The 18,268-nt window shown below is 50.7% G+C and overlaps 1 protein-coding gene across 1 annotated transcript in view; it reads left to right on the top strand.

Moving 5' to 3' along the window:
• Positions 1 to 18,268, top strand: part of IGF1R (insulin like growth factor 1 receptor) — a 244,071-nt gene that overhangs the window by 220,700 nt on the left and 5,103 nt on the right. Inside the window, exons 17-20 of the mRNA XM_077762414.1 lie at positions 245 to 355; positions 4,222 to 4,381; positions 8,677 to 8,806; positions 13,950 to 14,084. Of these exons, the coding sequence (XP_077618540.1) occupies positions 245 to 355; positions 4,222 to 4,381; positions 8,677 to 8,806; positions 13,950 to 14,084 (536 nt within the window). The remainder of the gene's footprint in view (positions 1 to 244; positions 356 to 4,221; positions 4,382 to 8,676; positions 8,807 to 13,949; positions 14,085 to 18,268) is intronic.

Here is an 18,268-nt window from a genome sequence, read left to right as displayed (position 1 = left end):
CCCGGGAGGGCAGCAGCCTCACCTGGGTGGCTGGCATCCCGCCCCTCCTTCCAGAGTCTCCATCACCTCACCGTTGCGCCTTCATGCGTGTGCACAGGAAGGCTCTGGAAGTGGTGGAGACCTGGCCGGTGGAGGCCCTGTGGCCCGCTCCTCTGGGTGCTGCAGGTCACAGTTCTAGCAGCATGGACAGGGACTGTCACTGGCAACCCTCACCCTGAGTCCTTCTCTCTGTCGTTCCTCCCAGGTACGCTTGCTGGGCGTGGTGTCCCAGGGCCAGCCGACGCTGGTCATCATGGAGCTGATGACACGGGGTGATCTCAAAAGTTATCTCAGGTCTCTAAGGCCAGAAATAGAGGTCAGTTTGCATTTTCACCGACTTTGCACGTTACCTGTTCTTTCTTTACACCTTCCCCCCACCCCCCCACCGAAGATGTTGTGTCTTTATTTTTTTAATTTTTTTTGTAAGAGACAAAGCGTGGGCAGGGGAAGGGCAGAGAAAGAGAGAGACAGGCTCCGAAGCAGGCTCCAGGCTCCGAGCTGTCAGCACAGAGCCCGATGCGGAGCTCGAACCCGTGAACCATGAGATCATGACCTGAGCCGAAGTCAAACGTCCAGCCAACTGAGTGACCAGGCGCCCCTGTGGCTTTAAACCCACTTACTTTTCAACATTGAATGTTTCTTGCTGCGTGCTTGGTTATAGGTCCTTTATATGGAAGATTTCCCTGATTAGAGAGAGACCTTGAGCTTTTGTGCGAGGCCCTTGCCATTCCTCAGATACCCTTCTACTTGACCCTTCTGTGTGGTTATTCTGCATTCCGCCCACCCCCAGTCCCCTCCTCCACCGTGGGTGCTCCCTGACTCCTACCTGCAGACCTGCATCCATGTCCACAGCACTTCCTCCCTGCCCTCTCCCCCCTGCCCGGAAGGAACCCTCCCTGACTTGTCCTCTAGCATGGCTCTCTCTTCTCTGGTTCTCCGAGTGGATTCCCCTTCCACCCCATCGTGTTCAGCTCTTCCTCCCAGGCTCCGCCATGAGTTCAGGGTCTGTGTTTGTGGCAGGCAGTGTTTCAGTAAGCGCCTGTCAGAGTTCAATGTTAGGTTGACGTGATTCTTGTGCTGGTGTGGTTTGCCACCCAGCTCTGTGTGCAAATGCCCCCTCGTTCACGAACCCCCTCCCGCGCACACACCCTGCCAACCTCACTCCCCACCCCCACCCCCATCAACAGTCTGAGCCTTTGAGACTGGGAAGCCCCATTTCTCAAACTCTGCGTCCACACATCAGGCTTGAAGCTGAGGCAGAATGATAATCGCCTCGGCTGCACAGTGTCTGCTTAGTCTAGTAAAAAAGATCAATTTGTGTTATGAGCTTCAACTTGTAAACCTGCCGAAGTCCTCTGCAGTTTTTCATTAGTCACTGTGGTGGCTCCCGTCTGTGGCTTGAACACACAAGGTGCCGTTTTAGCTCGTGGAAGCACGCCTCGCAAGTGAGTCACTCTGAGAATAAACTGGCAGATAAACACTCACAAATAACACCAGCAACATCTGCCTTTCCTTCGGCCGCCTCGGTGGGGCTCAGGTCCTCACTTTCACCCCAGCTTTGCTCCGTGGTGAGCAGGCTTTGTGTCTGCTTTTATTCCCACAGCACCCCCCTTCCTCAACCTCTTTTGAATGTCTACAGCCGTTCCCTGTTGGCGCCTGATCTTTGAGGTTCTTTTCATCTGCACCTTAATCATCTCCCAAGTAGTCACTCCATACGTTTTAGTTCTGGGCACCTGTTCGCATGTGGCTTCCTGCGTTCACGGCAGGTGATTCTCCTTGTTCTCCGAGGGTCACGAGGCCGAGTGTGGCCCGAGGGCCGGAGCAGGGTGATTTACAACACGCACCCCCGCCCTCTGCCCTACCGCGTGGCCCCCAGCTCCCCTGGCTCGCGGTGCCTTTTCCCGGCTCCCGTCCGTGATGCACAAGCTGCAGCAGACAGGGGGCCCGAGCCGCGGCTTGTGCCTCTTACCAGATTCCCGCGGGACCCCTCAGAGGTACGAACACTCAGGGCCCCGATTGCAGGCACAGAACGGACGCTCGGAAGCTCGCGGTGTCCGTCCCCGCCCTGCTGCAAACGGCCCGCCATCCTCAGGCAGCCGCTCCCTCTGCATCTCAGGCTCCTCGTGTGTCAGATACGACGGGTGGACAAGAAGCTTCCTCAAAGTCCCTTTTCCAGATCTCAGATTCACTTTCAGATGTGTCCGATTTAAACTTGGTCTTTCTAGCTCAGGTCAAGGATAAAAATAGGGATGCTTGTCCCGCAGGTTCATTATACTCTCTTTGGCATCTTCTCCCCAAGTTAGGATTTGCTCATTTACTTTGCTAAATGTGGCTGTTTGTGTGTACATGTCTGCAGTAGCTCGAAGCAGATGAAAGATTTCCGCTCTCGGAAATGTCTGACGAATGGCAGCCCTCTCTTCCAACACGTATAATCCGATTCCTTTTATTGATTCTGTTTTTCATGTTAATTATGAATGACCACTTCTTTTAAAAAAATTTTTTTAATGCTTATTTATTTTTGAGAGAGAGAGAGAAGGCGAGCGGGGGAAGGGCAGAGAGAGAGGGAAGTACAATCTGAAGCAGGCTCCAGGCTCAGCACAGAGCCCAATGTGGGGCTCGAGCTCACGAACCGCAAGATCACGACCTGAGCCAAAGTCGGACGCTTCACTGACTGAGCCCCCCCGGGCGCCCCTATATAACACGTACACTTAATACCCCACAGCTTAAGAATTATAAGCATCAACCTAACAGCTCACCTGCAGATTTCCCAGCATACCATGTGTATCTAAAGCCACAGAAAAGGTTAAAAGGCAATGGTGGGTCCTGTCGGGGAAAAAGCTCTTCTACAAGAGGCTCCCGTGTAAAAAGAAAGTGGTGGTTTGGGCTTACCCTTGGGGACATCATGTCACTTCCCCAGGAAACTCTATGATAAGTATTTTAAACCACCAGAGATGGTCTTGATAGTCTCATCAGAATGTAAACATACGTCATGTGCCGGGATCTGACCCCCAAGTGCTTCTAGAAGCCAGCTTTCAGCAGAAACCAGTGCATCACTGGGCAAAGCCAACGTCCACGGAGCACCAAACCCGCCAGCAGGCGCTTTCCAGGCCTGATCACAGCTCATGCTTCCAGCATGGACCCCACGCAGGCATGCCCTTCCCATGGTGCCCAGGCTTTGAGCCGAGAGGGTGATACCTTGGGACCCATCAGAGCAATGTGGCTTTGCAGTGTTGTAGCAGATGCTCTATAGTCCGGGAAACCGAGGTAAAATCAATTTTGCACCAGCACAGGCAAGAGGTGGTTAGCATCTAACCTGTGGCGAGCCGATTTGCTTTGTATTTTTTTAGGATGGAGAGATTTGGGCACATGTTTTAGATAAGCTTTTTTCTAAATTATTTATTTATGTAATAATGTAATAAATAATTTATAAATTTCTATAAATTATTTATTATTACTATTTGGAGGTAGTTCTCTTTAATTCCAAAGCCAGTAGATTGTCCTCCTCCGGAAAGAGGACATGCCCCTCCGTGTTCCGTGTCCCCATTTTGCATTGGGTCCCTGCCAGAATATGCTTCAACTGGACTTAAATTAATCGGCAAGTGCCTGTTTTCCTTGGCACCCACAGAAAGCAATAACCCAAGGAATACCACAGCGTAAGGTGAAGATATTCATCGTGATACTTTTGTACTTGAGATGAAAGTTAAAGAAAAAGATCAAATACTTGATAGCGATGCTTATGTGAGAAATAAAGCATATGGCATCGATTTGGGAAGCACATTTGCTTGCTTCCACACAGCCTTCGTAAGTCTCTCTCTCCTTGCACCTATAGAAAGAAAAGGAACATCTAAACTAATAAAAGTGGGAGTAATCAAGAAATCTTAATACCCGAAATCGTTAGCTTCACTTTAAATAATTCTTGCCCTACCCAAAATAGAAAACGCCAGTCCCAAGTTGTGCTGATTAGTGTTTCTCTCGGCAGCTCTGTGTGATGTGGTCAGCGAGCAAGCACATGACTTTGCCATGCAGCAGATGCTCTGTTCCTTCTGAGCAAGTCCTGTTTCTTAGCAAACTGACCTGTGATGTGCAGACTGAACAAAGATGGGTTTGCACACCCTGAAAGAATGTGGGGTGGGGAGCACTCCTCAATTCTTACGTACATTTTGTTTTTTCAATCTCCAACAGAATAATCCAGTCCTAGCACCTCCGAGCCTGAGCAAGATGATCCAGATGGCGGGAGAGATTGCAGACGGCATGGCATACCTCAACGCCAACAAGTTTGTCCACAGGGACCTTGCTGCCCGGAACTGCATGGTGGCTGAAGATTTCACGGTCAAAATTGGAGGTGTGTTCTTCACTTTCCAGATCTGAGCAGGAACTAAACTTGCACACGTTTCAGGCACTGAGCTGCCATTCACCCACCTGTGAAGAGGTTTTCCAGTGCATCTCATGAGTACGGAGCCTCGTACTTGGGAGTAACTTGGTTGTCTCTGATTGAGAGTCCGTCACAAACCTGAACTGGGCTGGCTCAAGTCCCAAGAGCATGTGTGGCCACAGAGGAACAGGCAGTGGGCAAGGATGAGCTGAGGCCATGGCTCCTGAGGGAGCCTCCCCTGTCACTTGGGTCATTTCTTGGCAGAACAGTTCTAAGCATTGGTTACAGAAATAATTGAGGCACTGTCCTCAGGTGATTTTGACTCGGGAATGAAAGTTGCCATACAAACATCCAATGTTTCCTCCAATTTTCCTGGCTTGAAAGGAGTTTTGTCCTCCCAGTGGTTTGTGGAGTTTTCTAAGACATGAGGTCCCCTAACGGTAAAGCCCTTGCACAGAGCAGTAGCAGTGACAGGGAGGTGGCAGTCACTCAGATGAGAGAAGATCGTCACTTATTGGGGTTCACACACAGGTTGGTCAGCCTCTAAGCTCTTGACCTGTGTGTGAAACACTTCGGTGATCAACTTGCTGGCTAGAACTCTTGTTACCACCACCCACTGAAACACCAAAAGAAGGGAGTTGGATTGCATTTCTGGTGCTGGTTAGAAATTCATTTTAGCCTTTAGGTTTCAGTTTTGCTTTGATCTCTTATTCCAGATAAAAACACCTATAACCTCAGGGCTATTCAGGAAAGCACCTACTCTTACCAGTACCTTTGTCTTCCCACTACAAGATGATGATGGCTCAGAAAAACATCAAATATTTATCCTGAGAAACTGCAAGGGACACTTTACATCCAAAATCTATTTAAAATTAACCTCCTTGATGTAGCTGACTTTCCTAACACATAGAAACAGACACAGAGAGTTATACAAAATGAGGAAGCAGAGGAATATGTCCCAAATGAAAGAATAGCACAGAATCACAGCAAAAGAGCTGAAAAAGCCAGCGGTAAGGAATATGTCTGTTAGAGAATTCAAAGTAATGGTCAGAAAGATACAGGACTGGAGAAAAGAGTGGAGGATCTCACTGAGATCTTCAACAAAGAGACAGAAAATATACCAAAGAACCAATCAGACAGAGATAAAGAACTTACTAACTTAAAGATACACTAGAGGGAATCAATAGGAGGGGAAGCAGAGGAACCGATCCATGAGCTAGAAGAGGAAGCAATGGAAAGCAACCAAACAGAACAGGAAAAAGATAAAAGAATAATAAAAAAGAAGGATAGGTTAAGGGAATCCAGCAACACCATCAAGCATAATATTATTCACATTCTAGAGATCCCAGAAGGAGAAGAGAGAAAATCTATTTTAAGAAATAATAGCTCAAAACTTCCCTAATCTATAGAAGGAAACGGACTCAGGAACTAGTGAGAGCCCCAATAAAATCAACCCAAGGAAGTCCACACCAAGATACATAATAATTAAAATGGCAAAAAGTAGTGATAAAGTTTTAAAAGTAGCAAGAGAGGGGTGCCTGGGTGGCTCAGTTGGTTAAGCATCCAACCTCGGCTCAGATCATGATCTTACGGCTTGTGAGTTCAAGCCCCACGTCGGGCTCTGTGCTGACAGCTCAGAGCCTGGAACCTGCTTCCGATTCTGTGTCCCTTTCTCACTCTGCCCCTCCCCTGCTCGCACTCTGTGTCTCTCTCTCAAGAATAAATTTTTTAAAAAAACATTAAAAAAAGAAAAAAAGAAAAGCAGCCAGAGGAAAAAAAACAGTTACATACAAGGGAAACCCCATAAGACTATAAGCTGATTTTTCAACAGAAACTTTACAGGCCAGAAGGGAGTGGAATGATATATTCAAAGTAATGAAAAAAAATAAATAAAGTAAAATAAAATTAACCTCTTTGGTTAGCTCTTGAGCTCTGTTCTAGAAAGGCTCACCTTTCTTTAGCAATATATTTTTTCTTTAGCTATGATTTGAATGAAATATTTTGGTCCTTTAGTTGTAAATGAAGAGTATCCCCTTTAGAATATCAAATATTATCAAATTAGGGGTGAGTGTCTTTATTTGTCATTTATCAGAGACAGAGGTGATGACTGGAGCCATATCATAGAGCAGACATTCTGTGTCATCAGAATTACTCATTCATGAGCCACCAGTGTGTCCCTGGATTAGGCCCTTTGAGGCATCCACACATCTGGTGCCCCTTGAAGCCCAAGACGTTGACATGCTCCAGGGTTTCTAGGGAAGAGCCTCTTTGGCCGCCCTTCTACTCTTCCTTTGTGCTCCCTGCTCCCTTCCCCTTCCCTTTCCATTCCCCACCCCCCCTTTTCCATGAGGACTCAGATTATTCCCACGGAGATGCCAGGCAGCCCCCCTTCCCCAGTGCTCGGGAACCAGGAAGGCCTGAGCTTATATACTGGTTCTGCCAATAACAGATGAGACTTGGGACAGGTGCCTTGAGTTCTGTGAGCCTCAGTCTCTCTCCCTCTGAAATGAGGATGCTGATAGAGCAGACCTATGAGATACGGCAGGCAGGACCGGGTGCAGGAACACTCCAAGCACATGTCTGGCGTGGGACAGGTCCCCAGGAGGTATTAGTTCCTGCAGCTGTCAGCATTCTGCTTCCCACCTGCTTCCTGGCACGTGCGGGAGCTCAGCTCCTGCTACGTGCTTTCTGGTTTCCCATCACGGCGGGAGAGCCCTTGTGTCACTAACATTTGAAGTCCAAGTCAGCAAGGACCATATTCGCCATTTAACCTGGTGGCACATTTTAGTGACCTTTGTACTCATGATTTTTCACACTAAAATTTGGAATTTTTCTTTTTCTTTTNACGCTTAACCGACTAAGCCACCCAGGCGCCCCTAAAATTTGGAATTTTTCTTTTGTGCTAAGGAAGAAATAGTTTATGTTCTTTTTCTGGGATATTTTGTTTTACCTTTGCGTGCACATAAAGGCAAACCCTCACATCCTCAGAACTGGATCAGTTCTGAGATAAGGTTTCAGCGCTTCATTTTTATTCTTCACGGGTTTGAAAGCCCTGTTTTTCCAATGCCCAGTGTCTCACGGAGTCCAGACATGACAAGTAATTTTATCAGAGGCAGCTTGACGGGCGCTCAGCTCAGCTCGAGTAAATTGTGGCGGTGAACATCCAAGGAACTTTATACCCTGTTTTTGCTTTGCAGCCTAACCGCTTTGTGGCAACAGTTAGAGACATGAATGAACAGTTTAGAAAGGAGAGCAGCCCTTCCTCCTGGGAAGGAGAATGGAAGAGTCCCTGTAAGAAAAGGTTGGGTGATTGAGTGGAAAATCAAAATCTGACAAAGAAGCGATAATTTAGGATTATAAAGCAAGCCTGCCATCAAACATAATTATGTGACATCTTCTGGAGACATGGAAAATGGAACAAATTTTCAAAAACGACTAGGAGCATTATGTTGAAAAACATTATTGGGTAATAGCTTCAGGGGCCTAGTAAATAGCATCTCCCAGCATCTTACTGTGTACTTTTTTTCCCCATGAATTGGTACTTTCAATATTTTCCCCCTTATTAAGCAGCAAAACTGTTATTTCCTCTGGCAGTGGGGTGGTGCTTCCAAGTAAGTAAGAGTCAACATGTTCTTATTTCTGTCACCAGGTTTTAAAACCACATATAGATGACCTTTGGTCCACACATACCTGTTTTCTGGATAAAGTAGGAGACCTGATCATTTGTAAACTGCTTCTCACTTTAAATGAATAAAGGAATTAACTTGTTTATCTGTTTATTTAATTGGAATTAAATTTTTTTTAATTTTTATTTATTTTCTTAACGTTTGTTTATTTTTGAGAGAGAGACAAAGCATGAGCATGAGCAGGAGAGGGCAGAGAGAAAGGAAGACACAGAATCTGAGCTGTCAGCACAGAGCCCGACAAGGGGCTCGAACCCACGAACCATGAGATCATAATCTGAGCCGAAGTCGGATGCTTAACCAACTGAGCACCCCCCCTCAGGCGCCCCAACTTTTTTTTTTAAAGGACTCAAATTGTAAACACATTTGAAACAGACATTTATTGGTATTTACTTGTCACGGGATTAGTCGGTCCGTCATCCCTTATTGATTCTGCCTCATGCAAACTGCAAACACCGATGTCCGGCCTCCTGAGAGTGTGGCTCACCTGTGGGTGTCCCGCAGCAGTGACGGGACATCGTTGCTTCTGCCCTGAGAGCTGCTCACAGTGCGTCACTCTCGTGCCTTCTCTCCACCTTACAGATTTCGGTATGACGAGAGATATCTACGAGACAGACTATTACCGGAAAGGAGGCAAGGGGCTGCTGCCTGTGCGCTGGATGTCGCCCGAGTCCCTCAAGGATGGGGTCTTCACCACTCACTCTGACGTCTGGTACGAGTCTTCTTCCATCACGCGAGCCCGGAGCCCTCCAGCCTCCACAGATCCCACTGGCTCCGTCTCAAGGGCTTTATGTTTCTCCTGGTCTCTGTTCATCGTTACCCCCTTTCCAGCTTTGGCTAAGCGCTGTGTGGGCCCTAGTCCTGCACGGTTGAAGAGCTCCCGTTGTCAGTGGGCTAGCCAAGGACGGTGGGCAGTCGCGGGCTCTAAAGAACTTGTAGGACCCACATTTCTTGCAGTCCTTAGCTGCTCAGTAAGCGGCGAGGGGCCCTTGAGACAGACCACCAGGAACCGGGACATGTCCGAAAACTTCATCTCTGCCCTGGCCGCCTGCTCTCCTTCTACCTTTCCCAACAAATAGGTAACGCGGTATGTGCGTGCGGCTGCCTCACCTAATTACAACTTCAGATTGCAGACATTGCTTTCTTCAGACCCAAAGCTTGTGAGTCTGGATGTGTTCTCTCATTCGGCCCATCTGCTGTCTGTCTTTTCTCAAAAAGCTTCACCACTGTTGACCCAGGGATGGTCTGGAAAGCACAATGTCTCCCTTCACGATAACATGTCTTGGGGTACAAAGCAGATCAGCCGAGGAATACAGAGGACTCTCACTAGTGCTGTTTACTCTGATTCCTCAGCAACGCTGGAGAGGAGGCCAGGTTCCGAAATACAACTGAGGTCTTTGGCAGGCTGAGGCCCTGGCACATCTACCTTCTAGAACGTCAGCTAGTTTCTTGGCTGTCATCCTGGGAGATCCCATTGCTGATGTGTTACAGAAATGGGATTTGTTTACTCCTGCAGTCCGGATGGCCACATCGAGGAGCTATTTAAATAGTGACCGACATCATTTTTTTTTTTTTAACCTCATGAACCTTTCACAGTTCAAGGGCCTTGGATCTTACTTTGAAGACAGGTGCAAATTGGAAATAGCATTTGAATATGACCCGGCAAAGCGTGATTGCCTCTCGAGTTCATGTATGAGATCTGTTTTTGCAGTTAGCCTGTCCAAGATAGTGAGCTCTTTGCTGTCAAATCAAAGTGCTCACCACCATTTTTAGATACAGAGATGATGAAGAGAGAAGGTCTGTTCTTGCATCTGATTATCGTAGCCTCTATACCTCCCAGAGCTCTGAGGTCAGCTTGCAGTATGATAAAATAGAAAACCATGCGAGCCAGGGACCGCAGAGGCAGAATAAGAAGAGAAAACTAGAGTGAGTTAGTAATATCTCACAGGCTAATTTTGCCCAAAACCCTGGTTAGCAACAGTTGCCACCAGCAGTGGCAACAGAGGGACATACAGGGTATTCGATGCCAGATTTCTCCCACTTGACGGCATTGACATTATGAACAAGTAATATATGTATATAAACAAGAGTGTCTGTTTGATATTCATTCCATTCAGTGTTCAGGCATTAGCAGTGCTTTAAAAAAATGTTTTTTTTAATGTTTTATTTCTTTCTTTTTTTTTTAAATTTTTTTTAAAGTTTTTATTTATTTCTAGGAGAGAGAGAGACAGTGTGAGCAGGGGAGGGTCAGAGAGAGAGGGAGTCACAGACTGAAACAGGCTCCAGGCTCTGAGCTGGCAGTCAGCACAGAGCCCGACGCGGGGCTCGAACCCACGAACCACGAGATCATGACCCAAGCGAAAGTCGGACGCCCAACCGACTAAGCCACCCAGGCACCCCATAATGTTTTATTTATTTCTGAGAGAGAGAGAGGCAGGGGGCAGCATGAGCAGGGGAGGGTCAGAGAGAGAGGGACACACAGAATCTGAAGCAGCCTCCAGGCTCTGAGCTAGCTGTCAGCACAGAGCCTGACGTGGGACTCGAACCCACAAACCGTGAGATCATGACCCGAGCCGAAGTCGGTCACCCAACTGACTGAGCCACCCAAGCACCCCTTAAAAAACAATTTTTTTAACACAGCCTTTGAGGGCAACATGGGTAGGGTAGGCCAGGACTTGGTAAATATGGAAGGTTCCCCAGCTTCTAAAGCCATCCCTGTCAAAGGAATGGAAGTCACCTGAGATTGGATTCAATAGCACAAAACAGGTATTCCTAAATAGTTGAAAATCTAGAAAGAGATACAGAGAATTGTATTTGACTTTGTCAAAGAGACCCCAGTATCTTAGGTTTGGGAGGCATCCCCAAGGTCAAGTCCAGCACCCACATCCCATCCACGGCCTCTTGGACAGCTAGTAGTTGAGCTTCTGCTCACATGGCTCCAGGACTGCTTGTCCCCTCCTTCACAAGGACAGCCACCCTAACGCTTAAGACGCCCTTGTTCTTTGCAGGCCTCTTCTCATATGATGCTTAAGTCCACCTCTGGTGACGCCCAGGGCCCTCCTCTATAGCACCGTCACACGCTTGCCTCTGTCTTTGATGAGACGGGCCTTGGAGTGGTCTCTTTTCTCTAGTTTGAACGCTCCCACATTTTTCTGCTGCCCTTTGGGATTTTATTCCCGGGGCCTCGGGCTCTGTGCATGCTACTCCTACAGCTCCCTGGTAGCACCGCGTCCTTGCAAATGATTCCTTTGGCTTAGAAGACACAAGTGTGTGCCCTCCCTGGGCATCTGGATCAGCCTCCAACAGTCTTCATTTCTTGACTTACTAAGGTGGTTTCCAAACTCCCACAAATATCCAGGCCTGCACCCACTTAAAGTTACTTGCCTCTCTAGTTCTAATTAACGTCAGTGGAGAACGTGGGGATCCACGTAGGTGTCGATTTACTGGCGGGTGGGACACGGACACGCTCCTGTCATGCTGTGCCGACGTGCTGTTCCTGAGCGCCGACCCCAAGCAGCGACAGCACTGATGTGGCNTGACCTAAGCGAAAGTCGGAAAGTCGGACGCTTAACCGACTAAGCCACCCAGGCGCCCCAAGTTGTACCTTCTTTAGGCAAAGCCCCACAGTGCTCATAATTAGAAAAGACGTCACACAAAGACATCTGTCCAGTGTTTAAAGATGAAATCCGTCCACAGAATTCATGACTTGGTTTTATACGAAGGCATTGAAACCACTGCCCACAATATAAATCATCTGCTTTGAAAAATACATAGGCTTTGCATATTAGCGTCCCTGACTGGCTATGTGGCCTTGGTCAAACCATGGCGCATCTCTGGGTGCGTCTGCTTAGGAAGGTCTACACTCCCTGCTATGCACACAGGAGCTTGATAAATGTTTAAATGGCTCCTGTGGCAACTAGTGGCATCAGGGGGGCATCTTGGTGCCGGGTAGAGATACTTCAGCCTCCGTACGTTAGACTCAGCTGGTCACGTCCCATGAAGGATGACCAGACTCCAGCATTAAGTGGCCAGCCCTCCCTGACGAGGGATACTGGCATCACACAAGTTGCTCCAGGGAAAGAGAGCATTTATGGAGCCGGCCCTGTGACCTGCCGTGTTCCTTCATGCATGTGACCACAAGGACCCGGTGCAGCCCAGGAAACACTCCGCGTGTGCAAGAACAGGGTGACTAGGGACCGATTCCCTGTCCCGGAGGGGTGACGTCTTGTGGAGAAGAGGAAGTGACCCTGACAGGTTGGAGTCACAGAAGCCTGGCCAGAAGAGACGGGGCTGTGGGGCACCCTGAAGTATGAAGTGTCACTCATGAGACAGTGAAGAGACGGGTTCTAGGCAGCGGGAATGCTAGGGGAGGCCATGGTGGCAGGACGCGCTTGCGGCTCATGGAAGACGGGGGACTCCCTTGAGGGAGTTGGGGTGGCGAGAGATCAAGTAAGGCCTCAGGCGTTGCGTCAGGGGCTTGGGTCTGATTCTTCAGGTTCTGCAAAGATGTGTAAAGCTTCTGAAGGAAGAGCCACACAGAAAGGTGCAGATGTCCGGTTAGCTAGAGTGTCAGACTGCACTGTGGAAGGTGCTGGTGCCAGAGAGGAGGAGCACTGTGGGCCGAGGAGGACCGGCAGCGCTGTGGCGGACCCTGAGGAGGCAGAGGGAAGGACTTAGTCTTGAGGGTTGACTGCTCAAGTGAGGCCGGGCCCCGACTGCGTGAGGCCAGAAGAACAGGACTGAGAGGCAGAACTGAGGCTGAGCCCCAAGAAGTTTATGGATCGCCAAGTGACCGGGAGCTTGAGACAGAGCAGCCGGGGGCCGAAAAGAGTCTGTGCGGGAGCCGCTGGGTGAGAACGGGCTGAGTCTGTGGCGGAGAAGGGGCTCTGGAAGGAAACTGTTGTCAGAGGATTCCTCAGGTCAGGCTTGCAGTCGGTAAAACCAGCCAAGCTTGTCATTTCTTGGACCTTCCCGCCCTCCAGACATGGAGGTTGGGAGCTCCAAGGCTCGTTGCCAATGTGACCAGGCCCACCCCAGTGTGACATCCCAGCGCCAGGGTTGTGGCAAAGCTGGCTGCCATCAGCCCAAGCCTCTGAAGGCCGCACTTAGGCCTCTGGGTCTTTGGCGTTTCTAGGTCTCTTGTGCGATATAAAGACTATTTCAAGGTCACTGAAGATTAAAAAGGGCCTTGGGTGGGTCATTCCTCTGCTAAGATTCTATTTATGTCTGACAGTTGCTCTTAGTACCAATTTGCACAGAAACCTTTTTATCTTTTTATGTTTATTCATTTATTTTGAGAGAGAGAGCATGCATGCAAGCAGGGGAGGGCCAGAGAGAGAGAATCCCAAGCAGGCTATGCTGTCAGCCCGACACGGGGCTCAAACCCACGAACCGTGAGATCATGACCTGCGCTGAAATCAAGAGTTGGACACCTAACCGACTGAGCCCCCCAGGCTCCCCTGTACAGAAAACTTTTGTTCATGGAAAGTCGCTATTGCTGAACCAGTAAACAAAACACCGGCTCCGGCTCAGGGCCAGGATCCTGGGGGTTCTCGGGGGGAAGTGTGGGGCCCCGGGATTTCCCTGGCCCATCTACAGTCCTGTCGGAAGCCACTTGGGCTGTTTGCTGCTGATGAGCCTGCTTTGTTCTGCAGAGATGAACCCAGTGTAAAGGCAAATAGACCGAGGAATATCCGTACAAGGTGGCCGTGTGTGTTGGGAAGGCACCTTTATTTTGCACGTTGCAGCATCTCCTTTTTCAACATTATCTGCCTGGCGGGGAAATGCGGGGAGGGAAGGGGCGGTGCGGCCCACCCGCCCCTCTCTGAGCCCTCACGCCCCCTCTCTCCCCCTAGGTCCTTCGGGGTCGTTCTCTGGGAGATCGCCACGCTGGCCGAGCAGCCGTACCAGGGCTTGTCCAACGAGCAAGTCCTGCGCTTCGTCATGGAGGGCGGCCTTCTGGACAAGCCGGACAACTGCCCCGACATGCTGTACGTACTGCCTGGGCCCCTGCTGCCGCCCCCCGACTCCCCTCCTTGGTGACCCTTCCTGGGTCACCCGAGATCGGCGCTTCTGAGAGCCAGTCTCTGCGGCCCGGCAGGTGGAGATGGGGGGGCAGGGGGTGCAGTTTGGAAGGGGGTTAACCCAACGGGAGGACCCAGTGCCTTTGTGGGGCCTCTTTAATGTTCCCCGCATCTCCCTGAATCTTCTCATCCTGGTTTGTGCTTGGAGCCTCAGGCCAGGCATCTCTGTGAAGTATTTGACCAAAGTGACCCCTACCCAGCTTCTGCGTGCGGAGTTTAAGAAAAGAGGGTTAGGGGGCCACAGCATGGCACTGACGGCGCTTGAGCCGCATGCCGGAGCCTCCTGCAAACTTGAGCAGGACTGCTCAGGCACCTTGTTGGGCAAACCTTGGGCCTCTTCCCGCGGCATGCTGCCTCCTCAGTGATGCCCCCCCAGGTTTCTTCTCTGCTGAGTGCTGACAAGTCATCTGCCCTGTAAGCAACACGCTCTCCGGAGCTGTGCCCAGTAACCCAGGGGATCTGGAACGTGGTTTAGCTGGCTTCCCTGTGGACACGGCCCCATGCGCGCACTTTGGGCTCTGGCAGATTTGTCCCCTCACACCCCTTTTTAACAACCACCACCACCACCACAGCAACAACATTCCGCCCTCTGTTCCCGAGATTTGTCCGACAATGAGAGGGTGCCCGTGATCCCTCCTGGGCCTCGCTGCTCAGCGTCCTTCGGAGCACCCCTTGTCGGCGCAGGTCAGAGCTGCCGAGGGCCACGGCCTCCCCGTCCACGGGAGGAATGGGTCCGAAGAGGCTGTGGAGGTGTTCTGTGGCTGGGTCATCAGCTGCAGGACAGGTCCAGGTAGAGAGCATGGACTTGTTTCCCAGGTGCGCATTAAGGCAGGGCTCAGAGATTCTTCTGGATTCCAGTGGGTAGAAGGTAGGTTACTGCTAGTACCTCAGGACCAATTCAGGAATTTTCCAGGAGCACTTTTCAGGACAGGTGTGGCTTCACACTGGGAACGATCCCGGAGGAAGGGTCAGGCTGTGTCTGTGTGGAAGACCCACCCCTGCCCCCAGACCTGCCGCCCACACATGCACCAGGCCCCCAGTGAGCAGGGGCCCAGGCTGGACCTCGGGGCCGTGGGATGGTTTGCAGATACGAGTCAGACACCACGTCGGCTGGGGACCAGGGAGTTTGGCCCCGACGGTCACAAAAGCTTTGCTCCTTTGAGTCCCTCGCGGTTTCCTTGGCTCAGGAATCTGGACCCGGGTGTGCGGCCCTTCTGTTCTGTCTCATCAGCCTGAAATCAAGGTGTCGCCTGGAACTGCCATCCTCTGAGGCCCTGGGCCTCTGGCAGGACTCATCCCTGTGGCTGCAGGGCCACCGTCCTTCCGGAGAATGGGCCTTCCCCCACTGCCCGCTTACTTCTTCAGGGCCAGCAGGAAAATCTCTCGTTACCATTTGTTTTGCCTGTGTCAGCCACATCTAGCCCAGATAATCTCCCTGTTGGTTAAGTCAGAGTCAGCTGATGAGGAAACTCCAAAACGGGGTGAAATCCCATCTGCTCAGGTGAGGGGTTGGTCATCCAGGGCGCTGACCCGGGGCAGGACTCCTGGGAAGCATCTTCGAGTCCGACTCCGACAGCTTAGGAAGCAGAAACCACTGTCTGTGAACAGACCGAGGTTCCGTGCTGGCTTTCTGCAGCACTGTGTTGCCAGCAAGCCTGCATCCGTGTCCACGTGGCAGGCCGTGTTCCGAGGCTCTGGCCGCACGGCTGCAGGGCCTCTGGGGCGGGGGACTCGGTGCTTCTGGAGCACGTTAGCGGAGCCTCGTGTGTCTTAACTGCTGCTTCTGAGTGTTTGTTGGGCTGAAGCCCACAGGGAGCTTGTGTGGAGCTAAGAGGACCCAAGACCGCCCTAGGGAGAGCAGCATTCTGGCTTCCGCGTGTGCGTGCGTGTGTGTATTGGAGGTGGGGGAGCCCCCTGATCATCTGAGCAGGGACTAGGAAGCCCACATGGGCCTGAATGTGGGGTATAGAGTAGGCCCACCAATGACAGGAGACCCCCAGGAGGCAGTGTCTATGGGGCAGGGATGGGGGGGGAGGGGGTTTCTCCAGATCCCTCAAGAACCTTCCCAGTTAGCCTCTTCAGATTTCAGGACCCAGTTAGAAGAGACTCAAAAGGTCACTTGGTGCAGATTTATTAATTTACATGTATATTAATATGCACATGATAATATGCATATTAATTTAGAGGCATACATACATGTGTATATAGAGAGAGAGCATGCAAGTCGGGGAGAGGCGCAAAGAAACAGGAGGGGTGCCTGGGTGGCTCAGTCAGTTAAGCGTCCAACTTCGGCTTAGGTCATGATCTTGCGGTCCGTGGACTCAAGCCCTGAATTGGGCTCTGTGCTGACAGCTCAGAGCCTGGAGCCTGTTTCAGATTCTGTGTCTCCCTCTCTCTCCGCCCCTCCCCAGATTGTGCTCTGTCTCTCTCTGTCTCAAAAATAAAATAAAATAACATTAAAAATTTAAAAAAAAAAAAAAAGAGAGAGAGAGAAAGAGGAGAATCCCAAGCAGGCTGTGAGCATGGAGCCCGACGGGGCCTGAACTCACAAACCCGTGAGATCATGACCTGAGCTGAAACCAAGTCAGACGCTTAACCAGCAGAGCCACCTGGATGCCCCTCACTTTGTGCATTTTCTTGCCTCGCACGGAAACACTCCCTCCGCGCACCTGTATTAGTTTTTTTACCCCAAACCCAACAATGAGCAGTTACCATCTCACAGAGTTTCTGAAGGCCTGGACCCCGGGAGCGGCTTAGCTAGGTGCCCCCGGCTCTCTTGTGGGTGCAGTCGTCAGAAGGCTCGGCGAGGGCCGGGGCCCACTTGCAAATGGCATGCAGCTGGCTTCTATGAGAGCGGAGCTTGGCAAACTTACCCTCTAGAAGATCAGCTAGGAGGTGTTCTCAGCTCTGTGGCCCATAACGTCTCTCAACCCAACCCATTGTTGAGCAGATACGGTCACAGGCAGCCCGGGAATGAGCGAGCCTGTGCTCCAGTAAAACTGTATTTGGGGACACTGGGACCTGAATTTCATGTAATTGTCATATCACAAAATATTCTTATTTTGTTTTTTTCCCCCAGCCATTTACAGGTATAAAAACCATCCTTAGCTCATAGGCCTCACACAAAAAATCAAACAGAAGGCTAGATTTGGGCCCTAGGCCACAGCCGGCCCGGGAGCAAAGGATTCCAGAGCAGAGAGGAAGCCACAGNGAGTACAGGTGGCATGAACCCGAGGAGGTGGGGCTCACCACGGGCTGGGTACCACACCCCACTGACGCCCAGGCTCCCTCACAGGTGACTGTTCTCCATGAACAGTCAGCTCGTTATAAGAAAATTCTTCCTTCAGGGAAAACACATCTCAGTAACGGAGTAAAAGGAGTGATGCCCGCTGAATTGGCATCCAAGTGTCTAGTGCCAGAACAGAGGAGCAAGCTTAGCCATGGTTCGAGAAAGCAGGCATGAGTTTCGTGCGTGTGGTTTGGGGGTGGCAGGAGGCGAGGTGTCTCGGTCGAGCTTTCTCTCTGACTCGGAGAAACGTTGGCCTCTGAGAAACTTGTGGTACTCCAGAAGCTGATGGACCTCCCGGTGACTGGTGTTCTGATCTATTTGAATATGCCTGGGAAGCCGCGCACCTGCCGTGGGAAAGGCGGTGTACTTCCTGTTCCCGGCAAAGAGTGACAAGGAAGTTCCCACGGAGGGGTGACTGTTGGACATTAAATGTTTCACTCCAGAGGCATTTCTACTTTGCCATCCAGAACCCCCTTGGCAAATTGCTCTCCCTCCGAAGAAAAGGACAGAACGGAAGGAGGCGAGCTGGTCGCGCAGGGAGTGTCCGTGTGGTCCTTCTGAATTTATTGGTGAGCTTAGGTAAAGAAGAGGGGAGAGGGGTCCTCTGGTTACAGCGACAAAAGAATGGACTCCTGCTTCTGCCAGAGGAAAGGAAGGTCCCGAGCCCCTGGGAGTTGCCCACGAGCCCTGCTGGGCCCCCAGGTGGGAGAGCAAGCACATCAGCCGTGTGGCTCCAGAGGTCTGAGCTGGCACCAGCAGGGTAGCCAGGGGCGGGTATGCAGGGGGTGGGGGAGTGGCGGGC

The sequence above is a fragment of the Crocuta crocuta genome, unplaced genomic scaffold, assembly GCF_008692635.1.
Source record: "Crocuta crocuta isolate KB4526 unplaced genomic scaffold, BGI_CrCroc_1.0 scaffold93, whole genome shotgun sequence".
NCBI lineage: Eukaryota > Metazoa > Chordata > Mammalia > Carnivora > Hyaenidae > Crocuta > Crocuta crocuta.
The sequence above is the reverse complement of the archived record's forward strand: the minus strand, read 5'-3'. Positions and strand labels throughout refer to the sequence as shown.